Below are 25120 nucleotides of genomic sequence, written 5' to 3' on the forward strand. Positions count from 1 at the left end.
CCGACTGTTGGTCTGTTTCCTATACAGCCTGGCCTTGTGACCCTTCAGCCTTGTTCAAGCTTAACCTGGGGACACCATAGTCTATAAAAGCCCCGGGAGCTGTCCTTCTGGTGCACACAGTGGCTGTTACTTGTGCTAAGAAAGGTGGTTGTTCTTGGGAGGGACACATGCAGAGAAGCAGCAGAGCGGGGCCACACGTGAGCATTGCTGAGATGGTAGAGCCCTCTCCCTCACCCGAGCTCCTCAGACAGACTGCTGCCTCCACTGTCACTGCCACTGGTTAGTCACGAATAAGTAAGACACTGGGATTGAGTCAGTCCCTCTGGCTTCAAGGCCCAAGATGCCAGTGTGTGACAGGAATGGTTGGCTTCATCATGCCTCTTTCCTGGCATGATGAGTCACTGCCAATTTCAACCAGACAAGATAGCCAAGTCTCTCTCCCTCACAAGGTACATCTGTAGTTAGTGGGTTCCTCCTCACGGATGTAGGAGAAAATCTCATCTGCTCTGATGTTTGAGCACACAGTTAAACAGACACACTGGAGGGTCCAACTCTCCCCGGGTGAGATGATACGACCTGGCCTTTGTGTCACATTGTGGTCCTCTAGAGCAAGTACTGCAGTTGACCCTAGTTCTGTCATGTCAGTACACAGATGTTACCTGAAACAAAGAAAAACATTCTCTCGCGTCTCAAAGCTACTTCGAGTCTTCAGCCCCATGACACAGCACAACAGATAAGAGAGGGCTCTCAGCAAGCATCGAGAGGCATCCTTGGTCTCAGAGGAGTATAGCACCATGGGCAGGAGACACAGAGCCCACTTCCAACCCTGACAGTCTTTGTGACCAGGGATGATGTTACTTCTGGGGTTAAATCCTCAATTATAAAATGAAAGGTTTCTGGGGCTAGCTAGAGAAATGGCTCAGCACTTAAGCACACTTACTGCTCTTCCAAAGGACCCAGTTCTCAGCACCCACACAGCAACTCACAACTACCTGGAACACCCTCACACAGATATACATGCTGGCAAAACACAATACACATAAATTATTTTTTACAAAACGAGAGGGGTGTACTAAGAGATCTTTTCAGATCTATAGGCTAGGATGGCCACCCCAAATCTAAGTTTGAGCCTCTAATATAAACACTTGGAAGTGTGTATATAAAATTATAATAAGTGGGGGGCTGGAGAGATGGTTCAGTGATTAAGAGCTCTGACTGCTCTTCCAGAGGTCCTGAGTTCAATTCCCAGCAACCACATGGTGGCTCTCAACCATCTGTAATGGGATCTGATGTCCTCTTCTGGTGTGTCTGAAGACAGTGACAGTGTGCTCATATACATAAAATAAATAAGTCATATATATACATATATATACATACATATATATATACATACATATATATATATATATATATGTATATATATACACACACACACACATATATATAATACCTGAGAAACAGAGGGGAGAGGAGGAGAGGAAGAGGAAAAAGAGGAGGAGGAGACTGGAAGAAGAATTAGAAACTGTACCACTGGGGATGTGGCTGTCAAGTGCTTGCCTAGCATGCACCAAGACTTGGATTTGATTCCTAGCACCACAAGGACTGACCAGATGTGGTGGCACATGCCTATCATCCAGCACTCAGCGGGTGGAGTAACAGCTCAAGGTGATCCTCAGTCACACTGAATTTGAGGAACCCAGGCTTCCTGAGACTGCTATAGAGCTGTGGAGGAGAAGCTTAGAACTACACACCTGTCTGTCTAAATGAATCCACTGACTGGGTGCTACACACAATGATTCCTTTTTAAGATGTCTAAAGTCATCTTAAAAACATTAAGTGTTTTTTGTCATGTACCACGTACATGCCTGCTGCCCTCAGAAGCCAGGCTTTGGGTCACATGAAGACGAAGGTAATAAGGGTTATGAGCCACCACTGAGGGAGCTAGGAACCAAACCCAGGTGCTCTGCAGAAGCAACAAGTGCTCTAAAATGAGCCTTCTTTCTCACAAGCCTCAACAAAACTATCTGTTGGGGAGGTCATTGAGATGGCTCAGCAGGGAAAAAAAAAAAAAGGTGCCAGCCAACAAGCCTGACCAACTTGAGTTGGATCCCTGGAGCTTTCCCAGATTAAAGAAAACCACCTCCTCTTGCAAGCCATCCTAATTCCACACACAAGTAAATAAATGTGAAAAGGCATATATATATATATATATATATATATATATATGTATATGGTGTATATGTATGTATGTATATGTATATATATATAATTTTATTTTTTTGGTTTTTTAAGACAGGCTCTCTGTGTAACCCTGGCTGGCTGTCCTGGAACTCACTCTGTAAACCAGGCTGGCCTTGAACTCAGAAATCCATCTGCCTCTGACTCCTACGTGCTGGAATTAAAGGTGTGCACCACCACTGCCTGGCTCAGGCTTTAATATTTTTTCTTTTTTTTTTTAGATTTATTTATTATTGTATGTAAGTACACTGTAGCTGTCTTCAGACACACCAGAACAGGGCATTAGATCTCATTACAGATGGTTGTGAGCCACCATGTGGTTGCTGGGACTTGAAATCAGGACCTTCGGAAGAGCAGTCAATGCTCTTAACCGCTGAGCCATCTCTCCAGCCCCCAGGCTTTAATATTTTAACATACAAATGACACCAGTGTTCACATGGAGAAACAGGCATACAACAATGGAAAGGTCACTTATCCCTCACATTAACAAGGTGAAGACTACCTAAAAGCACTTGACATTTATCTGCCAGGCATTTTTGACTGTCTCATTGGATCATCCCAGTGCAAGTTAGATAATATTATTGTATTATTGTCCCAAGTTACAAGACCTAAGGCTCGTGCAGAAGTACCTCCCATACAGCCACAGCAGGAATCGGTCAGTCCTCAGAGCTGCTTGTGCTTCCAGATCAGCACAGGGGAAAAGGAACTTAGACCCAACTGCCTTGCAGTAATTTACATTTTAATTCAAACCTATGGAGAATATTTCTTTGGTTAGCTGTTATTCCTGGTAGGTCAAATTTTAAACCAGGGAGCTGGAGAAATGGGTCAGGAGTCAGGAGTGGTCTTGCAGAAGACCTGGGCTTGGTTCCCAGCGCCCACACTAGAGGGCTCACAACTCCAGGCCCAGAGGATTCAACACCCTCTTCTGGCCTTCCTGGGCACCTCTATGAACACAGTACATACAATTCACACAGGCACACACCCATACATATAAAAATGTAAAGTCAGTCTCTTTTTAAAACTTAAACCAAGGACTGGTGGGCGGAATGTCCACCGCTGGTGACGGTGAGGGCGGTAGTGTGGGGCAAGAAGACTCTGTGGCTGCCGGCCTGTTCAGATTCAGCGCGGGGCCCACGCTTGAGGACATCTGACACCTCCATGCAGTTTGCTGCTGAGCGGGACTGGGAGCAGTTCCACTGGCCGCGGAACCTGCTGCCTGCTAGCCTTGGTGGGAGAAGTGGGCCAGCTGGCAGAAACTCTTCCAGTGGAAGTCTGATGCAGAGCCTGGTCCTCAAGCATGGCTGCCAAAGAGAGAGCAGCCCTTCAGGGGGAGCTTAATGACGTCCTCATCTACCTGGTAGCATTAGCAGCCCACTGTCATGTGGATTACCTCAAGCAGTAATCTCCAAAAAGGACACCAACCGCTAACGTTGCCCAGTCCATCTGTCCTGAGGTTCTGCCTGCAAGTACACTGACTTGCCCCGTGGGACCATCTCTGAAAACCAGGCTATGGGGCTGGAGACCCTGCCTCTGAGTTGAGAAACCAGGCTTCCACATAGAAATGTGGTGCTAGTCTGGTCTTATTAAATCTGGGCCCAAGTGTTTTCTCACTCAATAAAATGACTTAAGGCAAAAACAAAAACAAAAAAAACCTTACACTAAGGCAGATGGGTTTCAAAGGAGAAAGGAGGAAAGAAAAGTCATAAAAGCTTGTGAATTTCAAACAGAAAAAAACACACATTAAAAAGACATCTGGGGGCTGGTGAGATGGCTCAGTGGGTAAGAGCACCCAACTGCTCTTCTGAAGGTCCAGAGTTCAAATCCCAGCAACCACATGGTGGCTCACAACCATCTGTAATGCGATTTGACTCCCTCATCTGGTGTGTCTGAAGACAGCTACAGTGTACTTTACATATAATAAATAAATAAATAAATAAGTAAATCTTTTAAAAAAAAAAAAAGACATCTGATCTTGAAATGAAGACAGCCTGACAGAGAGGGTATGAAGCCCAGAATCCACTAAAAAAAAAAAAAAAAAAAAAAAAAAAAAAAAAAATTATGGCAAATCTGACAACATAAAAATGTAAAATCCTGGACCAGTAATATGGCTCTGTGGGTAAGGACACTTGCCCCCAAGCTGATAACCTGACCTCAGTCTTCATATGGCAGAGATTAACTGACTTCTGAAAGTTGACCTCTGACCTACCCCCACCCACCCTCCAACACATACAGAACACTCAAAATAAATGTACTTCTTAAATGTAAAGTTCTGATACAACTTTCTCAAAACATTCCTTTTAAACTTCCACATAATTTCTATTGAAGTAATAGTAGCCATAGCCCAATCACGAAGGACACACAGAGTTAAAGGAGCACACCTAAAAACCAAACGAAACCATTCTTCACTAACCACCCTGGCAAAAACTAAATGAGTTAATAGCTGGGGACAGAGGACTGGGGAGGACAGAGGGACTTGAACAGTCTGCCAGGACTGTAAACACACTTAAAGCAGAATTAAAAGCAAGGCTAGCAAGCAGCTGTAAACGGGGTTCACTACCACATCACTGAGAAAACTGAACATCTAAATACCCACCAATAAAAGTCTGAGTAAACAGACTTTAAGACCATCCATAGACATGCTATGAAGTTGTATATTTTTAAATGTACATATGAGGAATGAAAACATGCTTGACATATTAAACAGTAAACATGAAGTCCATTTGCACTCTTCAAGTGAAAATAAATGTAATGTAAGGTAACACAGAAAATGTATGGGAAGCTTCTGAAAGACATTTTATGATTTTTGTCTCTACAGAGTCCAAGTGGACATGGGAAGGAAGAGCTTAGCTTTACTATGAGCTTTAATAGAGGATTCCACCCCACACACATGTAACTTCAACAACCCCTTTAAAAGGAACTCAACAAAAGATCTCACACCGAACAATAAAGACACAAACTTCAAGGTACTTTTTTTTCAAACATTTACTGAACACAACACCATTTTTCCTTTTACACAGCAAAGTTGTTAGTTTCAAATTAGCTGAGCCATTAGGACTGTCAATTGCCATGAAATCAAAGGTGATTCTACATGTCAAACTCAAGTTGAAGACATCATGCAATATATAAGTCACTGATAGGCCCCGGTGCAGTCAGCAAAGTTACTAAGCTTATTAAAGTCACATAAATGGCTTGACAAGAGCGCACGATAGAATGACATCACTGGCTCGCAGTAAACCACGGTGAATTACTAGACTACAACTATGTAGCTCCTCTGCACCAAGGACTGCAGGGTGCGGTGAACATTACAAAGGACAGGGTCCTGCCAGTAGGTTAAGGCCAGATTTTACTTCCCAGCTATGTACTTCTGAAAAGACTGGTTAGGAAAGCTTGCAGGGAGAGGTCCCCTCATCTCTTCTCTACCGATTACTGAGCAACAACAAAAAAAGCCATGCACACATTTTACAATACCTGATAGGAAATAGGTGCAAAGCCTGCCTGTGTCCTCACCTGGCAGACCTGCATCTTCATGCCTTCATTTTTCTGATGAGGCTACTCATCCCATGATTCACCCCTAAAGGAAAGCTGTAAAGCTGTAATTTAGCAGTATTCAGCCCTGCAGATTTATCAGTGACGTGCTCCCCATAACCATCAAACCGCTGTCCCTTCCCTACACATTAACACAAAGGTACACTCCACAAACCTAGGACTAGAGACCACATTTACTTTACATTTGTAGTAGTCAACCAATCAGCATTGTCACTATAGAATTTGTTCCAGATCCCAGGCTTGAGAAAGGGGCTGCTGTATGCCTGGCCCATCTCTGGCAGGTTTGCCAGAAACTTCAAAGAAAGCCCCTCAGTGTATGTACATATTGAGGGGCTGTCAGATGATATCCAGAATGGAGCTGTGCACTTTCAGAGTAAGAGTGAGCACAGCTTAGAATCTGACTGAAATCAGTTCAGAGCCAAAGGCAGAGTTGAGGGTTTTACTCTTCCCTATTTCTGCTGCAGTTAAGTCATGAGAAGGGTGCACTTCTGCGTGCACTGACATCTGGGTAGCTGAGAAAGTACACTTCGGATTTTTACAATTGTCATGAGGCACAGATACTTTAACCCGCCCACTCAAGTTCAGCCACTGGCTTCTTCTCAGCCCACAGAGTTCAAGTAGCACGCGTCCTTTGGCTTCCATATTCCCAGAACACGGGTATTCTGCTGCTTGGATTATCCAAAGCAACCTCATTTTAACCTGATGCCTCAATTACAATGAGTAACTCCTCTCTAGGACTTGAGTTTTCAGAAATGTTTGTCTAAAACAGTGTTGGCTTTAGGGAGGTTTTAATCCCTTAACCACAGTTTATGTCAAACAATGCTATCATGCCTAAGTCTTCATAATCACCATTTAGCAACTATTAGTGTAATGAAATCAAAACTCCTTTCAGAAACTAGCAAAACCAAAGCATGGCAGATGGGCCAGGTTGTTTTGGTTTGCATGTTTAAAGTTCCCACAGTGAAGAACCTCTGGGTGGTTGTGCTGTGATTATAATCAAGAGTGGACTGGAAAAAGCCAGTGTCAGAGTCAGCTACCCCTTCTTCTTCAACAAGAGGATGGATAGATAGCTTTGCTGCCCAGACTGGGGTCAGTCACTGAAGTGTAAGGTTTTAATTCCTAACTGCATGAAAAGTGAAAAGCACCCTCCTGCACTCCTGGCTCATGCAAATTTATGTGACAATTTACACAAGTGACATGTTCTGGGGAAATCACTAACACTATCAAGGAAGGGTTACAATTCAAAGCATGATTCTACCAATAACAAACATCAAATGACAGACATGGCTGCAACACACGACAGCCTAGTGAGCTAGCTACAATGCTACCACCTTTCACACCTATTTTTCTTTAAAAACAAAAGTTCATGGAACATTTGGCTGAGCATACTTTCAAAGAATTTTACCAAAAACAAATAACGGGAAGGCCAGGCATGAGGACACTTGCTCCTATAATGGATTTATACAGGTGTTCCACAATGCAAATCTGGAGTGATGGTACAGACAGAATTAGATCCTCAGCAAGAGTACATAGTGTGCAACTACACAACTAAACAACTCTAGTTAGTCCACCACCAGCACCGTTCCGTTCCCTCCACCCTCCTCAGCACTGTCTTCCCTCCTTCAAAAGCTGTCCTTTAATTCTACATCTGAATATGTATATTATTATTATTCTCATATATAAATAATGTCTTAGAACAGTGTTGGTCCTGGGTAGTGAAGGAGGAAAAATGTTTTTAAAACATGCAGTATTATCTGATAGATACTTTCAGTTTGGGTGCTTAAAAATCATATACATTAAAAAAATGGAACCAACTGAATACTAAGTTTCACAGCTATTCCTCACTGTCCTCATTGGGCCTTAGTGTCCGAAAAGACCTGACCTGAGCCTGAGAAGAGGCAGGGCTGACTCACCTTGTGCAGTGTGTCATCTCTTCCAGGCCACTGAGAGCTGCCAGAGCAAGGTGAATCAATATCGCCTTAAGTCACACCAAGAGGGTCTAGGTCAGAAGTTCCCAAATTAGGGCATTCCAACACCTCCCTTTAAGCCATCAGAAAAGTCTTCCATGTAAACTCTCAAGTTAGGAAAATAACTAACACAAGGACACACACGAAGCACAACTACAGCAACTGCATCTTGCACCCTTGGAGCAGGAAACTTTAAGTCTCCTTTCCTGCCCTCTCCTGGTATTTCATTTTATGGGGTATCTCTGTTTAAGGCCCTAGGTGCTGATTTTGGCTTGGTCACTTTGTACTACTCCAACTACAACCATTCTCCTATGTTTTAAAAGCAATATCCACAGGTAAAGTATTTGTGAAATCTTACAGGTTGTTTAAAGTTTATATCTGATGTTGTATCATGACAATGCTTTTCACTAAAGGAAAACACAAAGCTGCGGGTCTCCACGTACGGTTCCATGCACTAGGGGTAGCTTAGGCAGCATTCATTTGGCACTAGAGGAAATTACAGGAACTAGTTTCACTTTCATTCTCATCCCTAGCATCAGCAGACACTGTTGTTCCTTCAACTTGAATTTCTGTGATGCTTAAGAGAAAAAAAAAAAAATCACAGAATACTCTTAAGAGTTGAAATGTTGCTTGATTTAAAAAAAAAAAAGCAAAAAACCCAAAGACCTCAGTACCACATTCTGTGGTAGAAAAGTCTACAGCTCTGAGATACACCTTTCATGTGGCACTGAGAATCATTTTCCTCATCAAATACTTCATTTCCTATACCTTACTCCTGGTTTTCCTACATCTTACAATGGACTAAGTAAAAACATCACATATGTGTCCTCATTCCTTTTCATCTTACACCTAATTAGGGAGACACCAATGCCCTATGGAAAGGCAGTTTCCAATTTTTAAAGATACAACACACAAGGACAGGGCTAGAAAAGGACGAAGTACAATGTCTAGCTATACTGTGACAATGTTTCATAATACAGTGTGCTCCTTACGTAGGTCTGTGAGCCAAATCCAATGCATAAATGCAATTTAGATTCATCATTACATCAGAGACCAGAAGAATTCAAGCCTAAGGGTGGAATCTAGCAAGGTCCGCAAGGTTGGGCTAAGATCACCAGTTAGAAGACACTAACAGAACACAATGATTTTCAGGAATTCAACTTTCCAACAATAACTGCACATAATTTTCAGATTATTAATCAGTAGCTAAGTGTTTCAAGTCCTCCTGATGTAAAATGTGCTGTATCACTGCACACACACAGTGAAGTGAGAACCATCCATGCAGGGCTTGAGCATCTCCCAGTGCTCCCAGTGTTCCTTTTTAGTTCATTTTCTTCATGAAATCCTCAAAACTGCTGCACAGATGACATGCTGACATCAGCTTAACAGAAATACTTTTGTAGGCAGCTGTTTAAAACATCACCAATTTTAAATCACAAATGCCCCTATTACACAAAAGGCTTACATTCATTCTTTTAAAAAAAGAAAAAGAAAAGGAAACAAACAAATGTCCATACACCTTCCAGTTACACCTGAACAGCGCTGCTCTGTTTAGTGTGCTGAGCTCAATACCACGTGAGAAAAGAGGCACACGGAACCAAGGACGATGGCTGAAAGGATAGTGGAAAGAAAAGGAGAATTTACAAACACAGAATTCTATTGTCTGTGATTAAAGTCCTTTACTTTTTAGCACCACATTAAACGATTTTACACATCCAGTCACTTAATGAAATCCAACAAACTCTTCAAGAGTCCGGGGGATCTGGTCTTGGTAGTTAATGTCATTAGCCCGAACTGCTCGGGCAGCCAGGCACTTGAGGCTCATCTTCATCTGAGTTTTAAGTAGTATTTCAGACACCCCAGTTGTACTTTTGTCTAGCGGAGTTTTATTCTGCTTGTTTGTCATGTCGGTGTGAGCTCCAGCCTCCACAAGGCTGATGATGATGGAGTGCAAGGTCAGAAAATCACTGATGGGCCTGTTGTACTGGACGATAATGTGGAGGGCACTGTTCCCCTCATTGTCCACTGCATTTACCTCAGCGCCACAGTCCAGCAGGAGCTTTGTGACCAGAGCGTTGGGAAAGCTGCAGACATCGTTAGTATGGAAATCATCAACTGGTGTGTTCGAGTTGACAGCCAGGTGTAGCAAGGAAAAACCTTCCCGTGTTCTGGGGTCCAGGTGAATCAGGTTGTAGATCTGCTTGTTAATTCTGCACTGATCTTCTTCGCTACACTGTGTCTTGGTGGAGATGCACACGAGGTACAGAAAGGTATAGAGGTTACACTCATAGTTATCCATGGCACTGTGGACGTCGGCATCGGAGATATTTTTAACTCTGTTCATGCTCTGCTCTATTTCCAAGACACTGCATCTCAAAACGCACTCTATGTCTGGGGCCTTCACAGCTTCATTGAGGTGTATCATCTGAGAGAAGACTTGAGCAAACCGAAGCAGATCTTTGTGGGTATTCCTGTTACCTTTCTGCCTCAGGTGTAGTGCGTGGAGCCACAATTTGATGCACTGCTCGAACTCCATGTTATCAGCATAGACAGCCCCTCTGTAAATGATGGGGTGGGAAACATCAATGTTGTCAGCACCTAAAATCCGTTCCCGAACTATAAGGCCCTCCATGTGAAGAGCATCTCTGTCTTGCCGAATAGCCTCCAATTCCTGTGGGTTCCTACACTCAGTTCTGTTCCCATAAGCATGGATGGGTGGGAGAACCTCTTTTTCAAGAATGTTGTCACCATCCTGAAATCTCTCCAACATAGCTAAATATAAATAGTGGTATGTCTTCATGATGTCATAGTTCTCACGATCATTTGCAAAGGAGGCACCCAAGAGCTCCAAGGCTTCAATCCGACTTCTGCGGTCACAATCAGCATGAGAGAGCAACAGTTCAACGACATCAGCTTTACAGCTTTCAGCGGCCACCTTCAATGGTGTCATCCCATGGCCATTCACCACTATTGCAGCTCTCCATTTTATCAGTTCTTTCACAATGTCAATGTGACCAGCTTCGGCTGCAAAGTGCAAAGCTGTGGCTCCACAGTGTGCTTTAGCATTGGGATCAGCACGTTGTTCTAAGAGGTATCTGACCACATCAGTGTGCCCTTTATATGCTGCGATCATTAGGCAGGTGTTGTCATACTTGTTGGCAATGCTGATATTGGCATTATTTTCAACCAAATATTTCACAATGTCCAGTCTGCCATCAAAGCATGCTGCCCGCAATGGAGTTGAGTTAGTGACTGTGGTGTGGTTCACGTTGGCTCCATGGCTGACTAGAAGTTTAACAACTTCAAAATGTCCGGCTCCCGCAGCACACCAAAGAGCAGTGGCACCGTCAATGACATACCTACACACAGAAAGTACAGTCAGTCAGTGGGCTAACAGGCCCTGACATGCATTCACAGGCACCAACCAAAACTCCACTTTCCCAAACATTACTAAAGTATCAGTTAGAGTAGAAAAAAAACAAGTAATTTCAGCAGAGCACTTTACTAGTGTGGGATCAATAAAATTATTGTTACTGTTTTTTCTAAAGTCATTTTTTTTTTAACCTGAAGAATACTCTCTACTAGCAACAATACATTTCAGAAAACACAGAAGAAAGGCTGAGAAGATTGGCTCAGTGGGGAAAGTACTTGCTATGCAAGCATGAGGGTCTGAGTTCAAATCTCCAGAACACACTTAGTGACAAGAGTGGCAAGTGTCTATTTTTTCAGTGTCACTACTGTAGGATGGGAGACTACTACTGTGGGGTGGAAACAGGAGAATCCCTGAAGCTAATGGGGCAGTGGGTCAGATGTGCTCAGCATCTAAAAACAAAGCAGTCTGTCTCAAGGAGGAAGGTGAGGACCAATACCAGGTACACACAGTTTTAAAACCAGAAAAAGCAAAACAAGCAAAAATGCAGAGGCAATGTTTGGAGGTCTATATGGTCTTTTTACCAAAGGTATGAAAGGTCTGCTGACTCTTCAGAGGACATCATGACCTGCCTCTCTGTAGACCAAGGAGCCCTCCAGAGTTCAGTTTTCCCATTTAGAGAAAGAGCTCCAGTTCATACATTGTTAAGATGCTGCTTTAGGGAGAAAAAAACGAAAAGCATGTGACAGCAGCCCTAAGGTGGCAGTTCTCAACCTGTAGGTCACAACCCTTTTTGGCAACCCCTTCTTTAAAAACTATTTACTTTACAATTCGGAACAGCAGCAAAATTACAGTTATGAAGTAGCGATTAAAGTAATTTTATGGTTGGAGATCAGCACGACATGAAGAACTGAATTAAAGAGTTGCAGCATTAGGAAGGTTGAGGATCATTGCTTTAAAACTACAGCAACAAGAATGAACAATCACTGGTCATACAGTGTTATTACCGGCTTTTTAGGAAGTGTGTTAAAGTTTTCTCTTACCCAGCTAGCTCTAAATTAACTGAGACTGGACTATTATATTTGTTTAAGATGCTTTAAAGACACAACAACTGAGCAGTGTTACTCTATTTTAATCCTCTCAACTAATCTGCCTACCTCCCAGCCAAAATCCCCAGATATTCGCATTTAAGGGCTTTCTTCTGTTCAGAGCTGTTTTCTCATGGTGTCTCCAGGACTCTCCCCATGGGTAGGTAATCCACTTCCTCTCTCTCCTGTACCCATTATCCCCTGGCTGGGAGAAGTCCTGCCCTATTCTCTGCCCTGTTCAATCATTGGCTGATCAGCTTTTTAATCAACAAATCAGAGAATAAATGTGGAGTAATGCTTATACAACATTGAGGCAGGAAACACTTAGAATAAGAATTACAACCAGAGCCCGGCATGGTGGCATGCACCTTTAATCCCAGCACTTGTGAGGCATAGGCAGGTGGATTTGAGTTCGAGGCCAGCCTGGTCTATAGAGTGAGTTCCAGGACAGCCAGGGCTACACAGAGAAACAGAGAAACCCTGTCTCGAAAAACCAAAAAAAAAAAAAAAAAAAAAAAAAAAAAGAATTACAACCAGATATAGGGGAGACAGAATCAGTATTTAAATCTTTACACAGTATACAACATTGTGTCTACACAATATAGACAGCTGCATACTGCTTCCTTTTGGGAAATGTACTGGATGGCAGGATGCCATATGGAGACTTACCAAGCAAATATGCTCACCATGTAAATATAAATGCTATATAGAAATGTGTTTTGGGGCTGGAGAGATGGCTTAGTGGTTAAGAGCACTGGCTGTACTTCCAAAGGTCCTGAGTTCAATTCCCAGCAACCACATGATGGCTCACAACATCTGTAATGAGCATCCAGGGCCCTCTTCTGGTGTGTCTGAAGACAGCGACAGTGTACAGTATACATGAAATAAATAATTCTTTAAAATAAAGAAAAGAAATGTGTTTTAGCTAGGCAGTGAAAGGCACACCTTTCATCCCAGCTCTTCGGAGGCAGAAGCAGGTGGATTTCTGAGTTCGAGGCCAGCCTGGTCTACAGAGTGAGTTCCAGGACAGCCAGAGCTACACAGAGAAACCCTGTCTCGAAAAAACAAAAAACAAACAAAATGTGTTTTAGCATGCTGTATCCCAAGTGATGTTTGTATACTGTGTGACGGGATATATTCCTGAAGCAAGTCATTACACTGCATGAACAGCAGGAAACAACTAGCATTTGAGAAACTACCCAAGCAACTCCCTGGCTGGACACTGTGGACACTGAGGCTACAGTTACCAGCCACTCACTGAGCCACTGTTACAGGCAGGGTTTGCAACCTCTACAAAACTAGGCTCCTCTGACAAGTCCATCCTTTCCCACTTTTCCTCTAGTCGCCTTTTCCTAATTTTAATTCTACTGATAATGGTTTCATGGAACCCCCCCAAAAAAGAAGACTTTTTGCTAAAGATATTTAGAATTACTATGCTAGAACCAGTAAGTACACCTGACAAATATTAGGACAGACTGATGACCAAATAACTATTTACTAGGACAATTAAACACACCGAAATCCTATTAATGAGCTTCTACTACACAACCTTATTTGTGACACAGATCAAATTACAGTCCCCACAAAGTGAGAGTATAACTCCCATAATGCCTCTCCAAAAGTCAGGTGTTAGCACTGCAGATAGGGTACCTCCCTGACTCTTTGAAATTACAGCTCTTATGAAAGAGGCTCAGCTCTTGACAGTGGCAGGCTGACCTGCTCTTCTGCCTTCTACCATGCGGAAGGACAGCATTCTTCACTACAGAATGCAGCCCTTGTCAGACAACCAAACTTCCCTTCACCTTGAATGTCCCAGCCTACATGATATGGGAAATAAATTTCCACTCTAAGAATCAGTCTTATTTTGTTACAGCAGTACAAAATGAACTAAGACTTTAGAAAAGCATAAATTAATCCCAATTAACATCACAAAAAAATACCCTCTATCCCTTTTTTGTTGAAAAAAAAATATTAGTCAGAAGTAATGTTGCACACCTTTGTCCCGGGGGGGGGGGGGGGGGGGGGGAAGGAGAGGGAGAAATATAGGGGCACATCTGGAAGTGAGAGAACAAGCTGAGGGAGTTGGTTCTCTACTTGACCATATGGTCCCAGGATGATCAGGTCTGGCCATAGTGATCTTTACCAACTGAGCCATTCCACTGGACCTGTATTTGTTTTCAACACAATGTGTTAATTCCAGTCTGGAAAAGTGCTTTGTTTTCTTTTCTTTTTTGGTTTTTTTCAAGACAGGGTTTCTCTGTGTAGCCCTGGCTGTCCCGGAACTCACTCTGTAGACCAGGCTGGCCTCGAACTCAGAAATCCGCCTGCCTCTGCCTCCCAAGTGCTGGGATTACCACCATGCCCAGTGGAAAAGTGTTTCTGAAATTGAAACAAATATTGATGTACTGTTTCCTTGCAGGTGATACTTTTACTTTTTATGATATTGCACTGGCTAGTTTTGTGTCAACTTGACACAGCTGGAGTTATCACAGAGAAAGGAGCCTCCCTTGAGGAAATGCCTCCATGAGATCCAGCTGTAAAGCATTTTCTCAATTAGTGATCAAGGGTGGGAGAGCCCATTGTGGGTGGTGCCATCCCTGGGCTGACAGTATTGGATTCTATAAGAGAGCAGGCTGAGCAAGCCAGGGGAAAGCAAGCCAGTAAGGAACATCCCTCCATGGCCTCTGCATCAGCTCCTGCTTCCTGACCTGCTTGAGTTCCAGTCCTGACTTCCTTTGATGATGAGCAGCAATGTGGAAGTGTAAACTGAATAAACCCTTTCCTCCCCAACTTGCTTCTTGGTCATGATGTTTTGTACAGGAATAGAAACCCTGACTAAGACAGATATTGAAAGATCTTATGGTGTGTTTGGTGCTACGTAATTCTATTAGTTACATATCTGCATGAAAGACATGGTTACAGTTATTTATCTACCACATAGGGCTAGTGGCAGGTTATTGTGAAGATTGAGTTATACTGCACTTGAAGTAGTTAATACAGGAGGCAGAGGCAGGCGGATTTCTGAGTTCGAGGCCAGCCTGGTCTACAAAGTGAGTTCCAGGACAGCCAGGGCTATACAGAGAAACCCTGTCTCGAAAAAAACCAAAAAAAAAAAAAAAAAAAAAAAAAAAAAAAAAAAAGTAGTAGTAGTTAATACAATACTAGAGACATTGAAATATTTTGTATGAACAAGTTGATACACGAGATATTTTTCCTTAAAGTCAGCTGTACCTCTTTAAGTCTATAGCTTAGTTGGAATTACAAACCTAGTAAAATGCACAAATCTTTTTAATTTTAAATTTGTATTTATTGTATTACCTTAATTTTTTTTTTTAAAGATTTATTTATTTATTATATGTAAGTACACTGTAGCTATCTTCAGACACTCCAGAAGAAAGGGTCAGATCTTGTTACAGATGGTTGTGAGCCACCATGTGGTTGCTGGGATTTGAACTCCAGACCTTCGGAAGAGCAGTCGGGTGCTCTTACCCACTGAGCCATCTCACCAGCCCGTATTACCTTAATTTATGTACATGTACTATATAGCATGCAGGTAGAAGTCAGAGGGCAATTGTGGGAGTCAATTCTCTCTCCTACTATGTGAGTTCTGCAAATTGAACTTGGCAGCAGATGCCTTTATCTACTGAGCCATCTCATCACCTATGAATCTTGAGAATACATCTATGGACTCCTTTTCTAATCCAGGTATAAAACATTTTGATCATCCTAAATGTTCTCCTTGATCCTCTTCCTAGTCAGTTCCCCCTTAGATCATTTGCCTGTAATGTAAATTTCCTAATATTGGAACCCTACAGCATACTACTTCATATTTGACTTTTGACACTAACTGTGAAATTCTTCCATGTAGCTGGGTATATCAGCAGTTTCTTTTTGAATGCTATGTAGTATTATGTTGTATGGGTATTCTACAGTTTACTTATCCACTGTCCTCTTAATGAACATTTGGGTTGTTTCCAGGGATTGGCTTTTATGAATAAAGGTATTCTAAATAGTCTTTTTTTGTTTGAGTTGAGACAGAGTCTCAGTATGGAGTCCTTTCTAGCCCCTAATCACCTGGGTCCTCTGGATGAGTAGTAAATACTCTTAACTACTGAGCCCTCATAGTTTAAGTTTCCAGGCCCTAATAGTTTGAAATGTTGTGCATCAGCTGGGCGTGGTGGCGCACGCCTTTAATCTCAGCACTTGGGAGGCAGAGGCAGGCGAATTTCTGAGTTTGAGGCCAGCCTGGTCTACAGAGTGAGTTCCAGGACAGCCAGGACTACATAGAGAAACCCTGTCTCGAAAAAAAAAATAAATAAAATGTTGTGCATCATATGAGGTAAGAATAGAGGCTGGGGTGGAGAGAAGGCTCGGTGGTTACCTACTGTTCTTCCAGAGGTCCTGAGTTCAATTCCCAGCAACCACATGGTGGTTCACAACCATCTGTAATGGGATCTGATGCCCTCTTCTGGTGTGTCTGAAGAGAGCAATGGTGTACTCATATACATAAAATAAATAATCTTTAAAAAAAAAAAAAGAATACACACTGATTATCTCCCATACCGGTTATTTGCTCCAGCACTATTTATTTAAATAGTGTGCCTCCTACCTGAATTTCCATGGAATTTTTCTTTCCTGCCATGGTGCTGGGGACTTGAACTCAAGGTGTCATGCTCCCTAGGCAGGCATTCTATCACTGAACTACATCCCCAGTCCCACTGGAGCCTATCTCATTAGCCAGAAGCTCCAGCAGTGAGTTTATTTCTGGAATGTTCTCTTGATACATTATTTCATCCTTGCACCAATGTCACATTTAATTATGGTAGTTTCTTATTTTCTCTTCAAAATTACCTTAGTTATATTCCTACATACTTTTAGAGTTGGCCTGCAGTTTTCACATATGTGCACATGCCTGCTAGGAGTGTGATTTGGATAACATCAATGTACAGAGATCCCTTTGTTTGTAATATTCACACTGAGGCTATTTTTTTTATTTTATGTATATGAGTACACTGTTGCTGTACAGATGGTTATGAGTCTTAATGTGGTTGTTGGGAATTGAACTTTTAGGACCTCTGCTCACTCAGTCCCTGCTCGCTCCAGCCCAAAGATTTACTTATTATTATAATTAAGTGCACTGTAGCTGTCTTCAGACACCCAGAAGAGGGCGTCAGATCTCATTACAAATGGTTGTGAGCCACCATGTGGTTGCTGGGATTTGAACTCCGGACCTTTGGAAGAGCAATCAGCGTGCTTAACCGCTGAGCCATCTTGCCAGCCCCCCAAACTGAGGCTATTGAGATGTCTAAACCATAAACTTGAAGTCTTTCTCTGTTTAGTTCCTTATGTTCTGTTTATCTAAAAGACACTTTGTAATTTTCAGTGCAGAAGTCCTATACATTATACCTTTGGTTTACTACTAGAGCCTAATTATTTTATAATAGTAGTGCAAATGGTATATTGTGACAAGGAAAAAACTTTTTCATTGAACTCTGCATATGAAGTGAAATTTTCAATGTACTGGTTTGAACTAGAATGAATTTTGGTCAGACAGTTGGGAAGAGGCACAGTTAGCAATCACAAAGCTACTGCTTAGCTAGCATTCCATTGACCCCTCCACTCTTTTTTTCTTTTGGTGGGTGATTTTTCTACAACAGGCTAGCATAGAAATCTTATAGTTCAGGCTGGCCTTAAATTGGCAATCCTCCTGCCTCACCCTCTCAAGTACTGGGACTACAAGCGTGTACTATCATGCCTGGTCCTGAGTAATTCCTTAGTTTACAAACAAACAAATGAAACCAAGAGTGATATTTTAAGGGCTGGAGAGATAGCTCAGTGGTTAAGAGCACTGACTGAGTTCAAATCCCAGCAACCACATGGTGGCTCACAACCATCTGTAATGGGATTTGATACCCTCTTCTGGGGTGTCTGAAAACAGCTACAGTGTATTTACATATATATATATATATATATATATATATATATATATATATATATAATCTTTTTTTTAAGTGATATTTTAAACTGGGTATGGTAGCACGTGCCTAATGGGAATCTGAGACGGGAAAATCCTAAAGTTGAGGCCAGCCTTTACTCTATAGTAAGCCAGTAGTATTAACCTTCTTCCCAATAAATAAATAAATAAATAAACAAATAAATAAATAAATAAATAAATGAAAATAATTAGTTTGTTTTATTTCATTTTGAGACAGGTTCTCACTAAGTAGCTGCTCTCTAGCCTGGAACATACTGAGAAAAGGTAGTATTTTAATTGCTAGTGTAAAATTAATGTATGTAAAGGACATATTTTAATATAACACTTCTTGATGTTTAAATAGCTTATATTTGTATTCCTAGCATATGGCAATTTCATACTTTTAAAACCAATTCATAAGGCCAAATCAGTTATGGAGTGTTTGTAGAATATATGCAAGACCCTCTAGTTATCTCTAGTGCCAACACCTTCTCATTCCTCATACACACACACATACACACACACACACACACACACACACACACACACACACACACACAAAAGCAACTGTTCCCAAGCCAGCTCAAGGACACATTGTAACTAAGCATGTTGATACCAACATCTTTTTTTTTTTAAGGTTTATTTATTTATTATATGTAAATACACTGTAACTGTCTTCAGACACCCAGAAGAGGGCATCAGGTCTCATTACAGGTTGTTGTGAGCCACCATGTGGTTACTGGGGATTTGAACTCAGGACCTTCAGAAGGGCAGTCAGTGCTCTTAGCCGCTGAGCCATCTCAGGAGCCCCCAATACCAACATCTCTTAACTATGTATTTGTTTTTTATTACATTGTATTTACTTGTAAGTGGGGAAGGCATGGGGCTGTAGGGGTGTGTTTCCTGTATTCAAGTACTGTACTAGTACAGGTATCCATAGAAGGCCAGAAGAGGATGTCTGATCCCTTGGAGCTGAGTTACAAGTGGATGGGCTTGTAACTCACTTCATAGAGATTCTGGGACCCAACCTAGGTTCTGTAGAACAGTATAAGCTCTTCACAGCTGAGCTATTTCTCTCCAGCCCCATCTTTTAAGCATGAGGTGAGAAAATGAAACAAAAAAGCAATTAGAGTATCTTTCTGACCTCAAATTTCCTACAATCTATGTTGAAAAGGTAAAAATTAAATTTTAGGTACACATTCACTTCATATGATTTTTGTATATATTAGTAAGATAGTGATGCATATCTTTAATCCCAGCTCTTGGGAGACATAAGCAAGAGGATCCTGTAAGTTCAAAACCAGCATGGTCAACAGAGCAAATTCCAAGGGCAACACAGAGAAACCGTCTTGAAAAAAACAATAATAGTAATAATATCTAGCTGGGTGTGGTGGCAAGCGCCTTTAATCCCAGCACTTGGGAGGCAGAGGCAGGTGGATTTCTGAGTTTGAGGCCAGCCTGGTCTACAGAGTGAGTTCAAGGACAGCCAGGGCTACACAGAGAAACCCTGTCTTGAAAACAAAACAAAACTAAACGAAAATCTTTTGTTTTACTTTGTGAGGGTCTCACTAAGTAGCTCTGGTGTCCTAGAACTCATCATGTACACCAGACTGGCCTCAAACTCAGAGATGTTCCTGCCTCTATCTCCAGAGTGCTCAGGTTGAAGGCGTGGACCAGCATGGGCAGCATTATTATTAAATTGTAATTATTTAGTATATATATGCACACCCACACGTCATGATATGACTGTGAATCAGAAGACAGCTTGCAGTTGGTTCTCACTTTCCACCTTGTGCTTTCCAAGGATTAAACTCAAGTCCTCAGGCCTGGTGGTAAGCACCTTCCCCACTAATCCATCTAGCTAGCCCTTCATTTTTTACAATGTAAAGTACTTGTTCACTTTCCCAAGGTAGTCTGGTATTTTTCATTTCTCCTTTATTCATACAGAAATGTAATAGGAACTATAGAACAGTTCCAATTACCTACTTTTTTATTTGTTGTTTTGTATGTACATGTGTGTATGGTATGTATATATATGTTCTTACAAAGGCAACTAAAACTCAGATATTTTCTCACAAAAGTGTGTGTAAATATGGGGAAGTAGGTGCACACACAAGCATGTATGCACATGTGTGTATAATCTACATAGCTTTAAAACAAAAATACCAATTTTGGGGGGATTGGTTGGGTTGGTTTTGTTTTTTTCTGTTTGATATTTTTGGTTTTGGGGGGTTTTTTCAAGATAGAGTTTCTCTGTATAGCCCTGGCTATCCAGGCTGGCCTTGAATTCAGAGATCTGGCTGCCTCTGTCTCCCAAGTGCTGAGATTAAACTACTGTACCACCACTGCCCAGCAATTCCAATTTTTAAAAACAGAATATAAAGCTGTAATAAAATTAATGCACCATTTACTAAGCTCTCATGAGAGAAGCACTGTAGAACAATGATCTCAGAGCTGGTCAGAAGGCTCAGCCAGTAAAAACATTTGATAATCCTCTCGATTGAGTTCAAGACCAGGAACCCACATTTTAAAATAACTTTAGTTATTAAATAATTAACAATTAAAAAAGCAAAACTCAGTGGCTCACATGTGTAATCCCAGCCCTAGAACTGCTACAGCAAAAATGGGAGGTGGGAATAGGCGCCTGCACATACAGCAACAACAGAAAGGAGACCCACACAAGAACAAGACGAATAGAACGTAAAGTAAATAAACCTGTTGGATTTTGGGGGCTGGAGAGATGGCTCAAGTGGTTAAGAGCACTGACTGCTCTTCCAGAGGTCCTGAGTTCAAATTCCAGCAACCACATGGTGGCTCACAACCATACATAATGGGATCTGAAGCCCTCTTCTGGTGTGTCTGAAGACAGCTACAGTGTACTCACAGAAAACAAATAAATAAATCCATCTTTTAAAAACTGATCTTTCTAGCCTTAATCCAAAATTGCAATGCAAATTCTGTAATATATATGTAAACAATAATCTGATCAATCTCTTCAAGAACAAAAGCATCCATGAGGTAAGAAGTTTTTGCAGTTGAAGGGTTTCTAGCTTTCATTTCCTGGTTCTGCTTGAAATAGAAATACCTAGTTCAAGCACTGGGAATGAAAATGAAAACCCATTAGATGTGCACGATCAGTGCCTTAGCTAAAGTCCTGGACATTGTTCTCAAGACCAACAGAGCTCCTTGACACACTTCCAATGTTTGTCTACGCAAAGATGGAGGATGTAGTCCTCCTGCCTCTCCTCTCACGGGACATTCATTAAGTGCTCATCCTAACACTGGCTTTGAAAATCAGAGTGCTCATGGCCGAGCGTGGTGGTGCACGCCTTTAGTCCCAGCACTTGGGAGGGAGAGGCAGGCGGATTTCTGAGTTCAAGGCCAGCCTGATCTACAAAGTGAGTTCCAGGACAGCCAGAAACCCTCTCTCGGGAAAAAAAAAAAAAAAAAAAAAAGAAAATCAGAGTGCCCAACAAAAAACTTCAGTATTTTCCCACCAAACTCTCCTCACCCATGTCTCAGCAAACCTGCTCAACAAGTGGTTCCCAAACTAGCACAAAGCAGTCAGGCCTAAGTTCCCAGGTCAGCACCATTATCCCACAGCTGCAGGGTGGCTTCCCTTGGTTCTGCTCCCTTTCTGCAGTATCTTTGGTAGCTTCCCATCCATCACTAGCTCAAAGTTCTTTTTTCATCTCACGGAGATCTTCTCTACTTACCTGTCAACTCTGCTGTTCACATGCTGAGCCATAAGCAAAATAATCTCAATTATTCCAAAAACAGTGAACAAGGACTCAAATGATTGACAAGGCTCGTTCTAGGTGGTGGTCTCCTTGCTCTAGAGCAGTAGTCCTCAGCCTTTCTGATGTTGCAACCCTTTATTTAGTCCCACATATTTAGTTCCTCCTGTTGTGCTGACCCCCAACCATAAAATTATTTTTGTTGCTACTTCCTAGCTGTAATTTTGCTGTTATGAATCATAACAGGATACCTAGTATGGGACTCCTGTAAAAGGGGTCACAAACCACAAGTTGAGAACCAATCTACTTGGTTTCCTAAGAGGTTATAAAAGCTTTTAGGTAGAATACAGTGTGATGGTTTATCAACTACATGGATCCAGCTCAAATACTACCTCCTCTGTCAAGCCTTGATTCTCTACCACCACAAAGCTGAAGGCTTCCTCTTCCTCTGTTCTCTCAGCAGCCTCAAGGACTCTTATTAGCCTAAATGGCAGATTATCTGTGATTACTAATGTTTGATTCTCCCCTCCCTTCTCAGCAAACTGTCAGCCTCTACAATGGAAGTCTCATTTGTCTCTGAATACAGACCCCTACCAAAAGCTTAGCACACAGTGGATGTCTGACAACTGTCTGTCTGCTTTAGAATTTCTTAATCTCACTAGTTTGTGCAGAATGGTGAACAAGATATTCAGGTACACAGGCTCAAAACTGCATTTCCAATCACGTCAGGAATCAGGCGGAGGGGTACTTGTTTGTTCTGATACAGGGTCTATGCAGCACTAGCTGGCCTGGAACCTTTATATACCAAGCTGACCTCAAATTTACATACGTTTCCTACTTCCCAATGTTGGGATTACAGGCCTGCATCACCACACCTGGCATCAGGTTCTTTTCATTGTCACCTCAAAACAGCTTTCTCGTCCATGATCTAAGACAGCAATGGCCAGAGCCTTTCTAAATTTGTGAGAAAACTAATTTCTTCCTGACAGGTTCTCTTATCAACCCAGATCTCAACAAGCTCCATAGCAACAGCTGCTACTACAGGGACTCATTCCTAACTTAATAGATATGAATGTTTACATAGTGGGGCCATCCTGCTTCAGGCATAGGTAAAGTTGTGAGATGCTGGAGATCTCTAGGACACAAAGCCAAAGAATAGGCATGAATCAGGTTGCCATCTTTGCTCATCTTCCTACTATCTACACTAGAACCAAATATAAGCTATGACCCAGGGGCTGGCATTTCATTAGAATACAACAGTCCAAATCATTTCCCTCTCATTTAAAACTGACTCAAAAGCTTTTATGGTTTAAGGAGGAAAAAAAAAAAAAAAAAAAACAAACAAAATTTAACATTCATCTTTAAAAAAAAAAAAAAAAAAAAAAGATGCTTTAAAGCCCACACCTATAATGGAAGCTAAAGCAAGAGGTTGGGGGATTCCAGGTCAGCCTGGGCTATGCAGCAAGACCTGGTTTTGGAGACCAGAAGTAGCAAAGAAGAAGGGAGGGAGGGAGGGAGGGAGGGAGGGGCTAGAGAATATAAGAATGCTTCCAAACAGGCTTTTTTGGTCAGGCAGTTTTTACTAACCAAAACTAAATTGCATTTCTATACGTAGATTCCACCTACTGCAAAAGAAAATGCTAAACTAGTAATAGCTTATTCATTTACAGGTCAACAAAAACCAATGTAAACAAAGCAAACTGAATACAGCTATATTATGCCAATCATTCCGCAATCGTTCAGCACAGGAAAAAAAAAAAAGGTATCAAACGTGACGACTCTGTTATCTTCCTCCGCCCCCCAAAAATATGTACAATTAACCTCAAATGAAAAAAAATATTAGAATAATAGTAAATAGTAAATTTTTGAACAATGTTAAGTGTTTGTGAAACCTTCCCACTGTATCACCCTATACATGTAATTTAGCAATGGCGTAACTTCTACGCCAGGCCCAGAGCCACCTGTACAGCCAAAAATATTGGCCAGCATTGTGGGAGAGTCAGAACCGTGCCTAGAGATGCCCAGCTGCATGACAAGATTCTAGGGGCTTATTTTAACAGATAGTCCCACGACCTGCTTGAGGCTCGATCCGACCACGGGAGGGGGGGAGCGGGAGGAGAAGGGATATGGAGAGGTTAAATGAAGCATCAAAAGGTCCTCAATTTTAATTGTTGATCTCGTTAATTTCCGATCTAGGTTACTACGCCAGTGCTGATATAAAGATACAAAAACCTAGATGGGCAGCCACCACTCCGACAGTGCGTGTTCGCTGACTAATGAAGACTATAGATCTCAAGACCCAGGGTGTGGCTACCACCTACAGGGGGAAAAGGGTAGGAGTCGATAAGAAAAGGCAGCAAAGCATAGCTCTGGGAGACGAGGTGGGCATCAATGGGGGTGAAGGGATATGAAAAAGAACTGAGTCCACACATGAAAACAGGGTTAATGAAGGATGAGAGGATCCAGGGCTTGGGAGGCCCGCGCGCGTCGGAGGGAGGATGGAGTTGGGATGTACCTACCCGTCGAAGCGGACGGTGCCGGTCTGCTGGGTCTGCACACGGTAGTGTTCTAACAGCAAGCGCACCACCTTGGCGTGCCCATTGCGGGCTGCGATGATGAGGGGTGTGGAGCGCTGTCCTCCCTGCTGACTGACATAGCCCAGCAGGTAGCGGATATCGCTCTCTGACCGGTTAAGGAGCAAGGCAGCCAGAGTGAGCACCTTGCCCTCGCTGGCCGCCTTGTACACATAGCCAGCCAGGCCCTCCATGGCCGCCGCCAACTCCAACACCCGTTTGGTCGCCACCGCTGCTGCTGCCTTGCGCCCCCGGAGGCCGCGTCCACCAGCACTTCAGACCCGGGCCCTCACAGCCCATTCAACAGGGCGCCGCCGCCGTGTCCAGGCAGCAGCGCGACCCAGGGAGGGCGGAGACGCAGAGGTGGCCGAGCACCGCCGGAGGCACAAGTGGGACCCGGCCCGGGCGGGGAGAAGGACGGTCAGGGCCGCCCCCGAGGCCCCAGGCACCGGCCCTGGGCCGAGGGGATCTCCATGGCGGCCGCCGCCCCGGGTCTCAGGCCGCCTCCTTCCTGCGGGCTGCGACAGGCGCGCGCCCGAGCTACGGGTCGCCGCTGGGGTCTCGAGAGGCCCGCGCACGCCCTGGATAGCGAGCGATGTGCACGCCTGCCCGCGCCGGGCCGGAGGG

General features: G+C 42.8%; 1 protein-coding gene and 1 pseudogene across 1 annotated transcript; one reads left to right on the plus strand and one right to left on the minus strand.

Annotated features, from left to right (window-relative positions):
* Positions 3270–3874, plus strand: Gm7653 (predicted gene 7653; annotated as a pseudogene).
* Fem1b (fem 1 homolog b) lies at positions 5206–25030 on the minus strand. Its single transcript, NM_010193.4, has 2 exons — positions 24440–25030; positions 5206–11110 (listed from the first exon to the last, which is right to left on the minus strand). The coding sequence occupies exons 1-2, from the start codon at positions 24685–24687 to the stop codon at positions 9475–9477; spliced, it is 1884 nt and encodes a 627-aa protein (NP_034323.1). The 5' UTR covers positions 24688–25030; the 3' UTR covers positions 5206–9474.
* Positions 25031–25120: the final 90 nt, after the last annotated feature.

The sequence above is a fragment of the Mus musculus genome, chromosome 9 (genome assembly GCF_000001635.26).
Source record: "Mus musculus strain C57BL/6J chromosome 9, GRCm38.p6 C57BL/6J".
Lineage (NCBI taxonomy): Eukaryota > Metazoa > Chordata > Mammalia > Rodentia > Muridae > Mus > Mus musculus.

What these genes read in the sequence shown, in the direction of transcription:
- Fem1b (NM_010193.4), bottom strand. Translation starts at nt 24,687, where the DNA reads ATGGAGGGCCTGGCTGGCTATGTGTACAAGGCGGCCAGCGAGGGCAAG. An exon ending in GGCACCGTCCGCTTCGACGG is followed by an intron (nt 11,111 to 24,439) that starts GTAGGTACATCC and finishes TTCTGTGTGTAG; the next exon opens with GTATGTCATTGACGGTGCCA.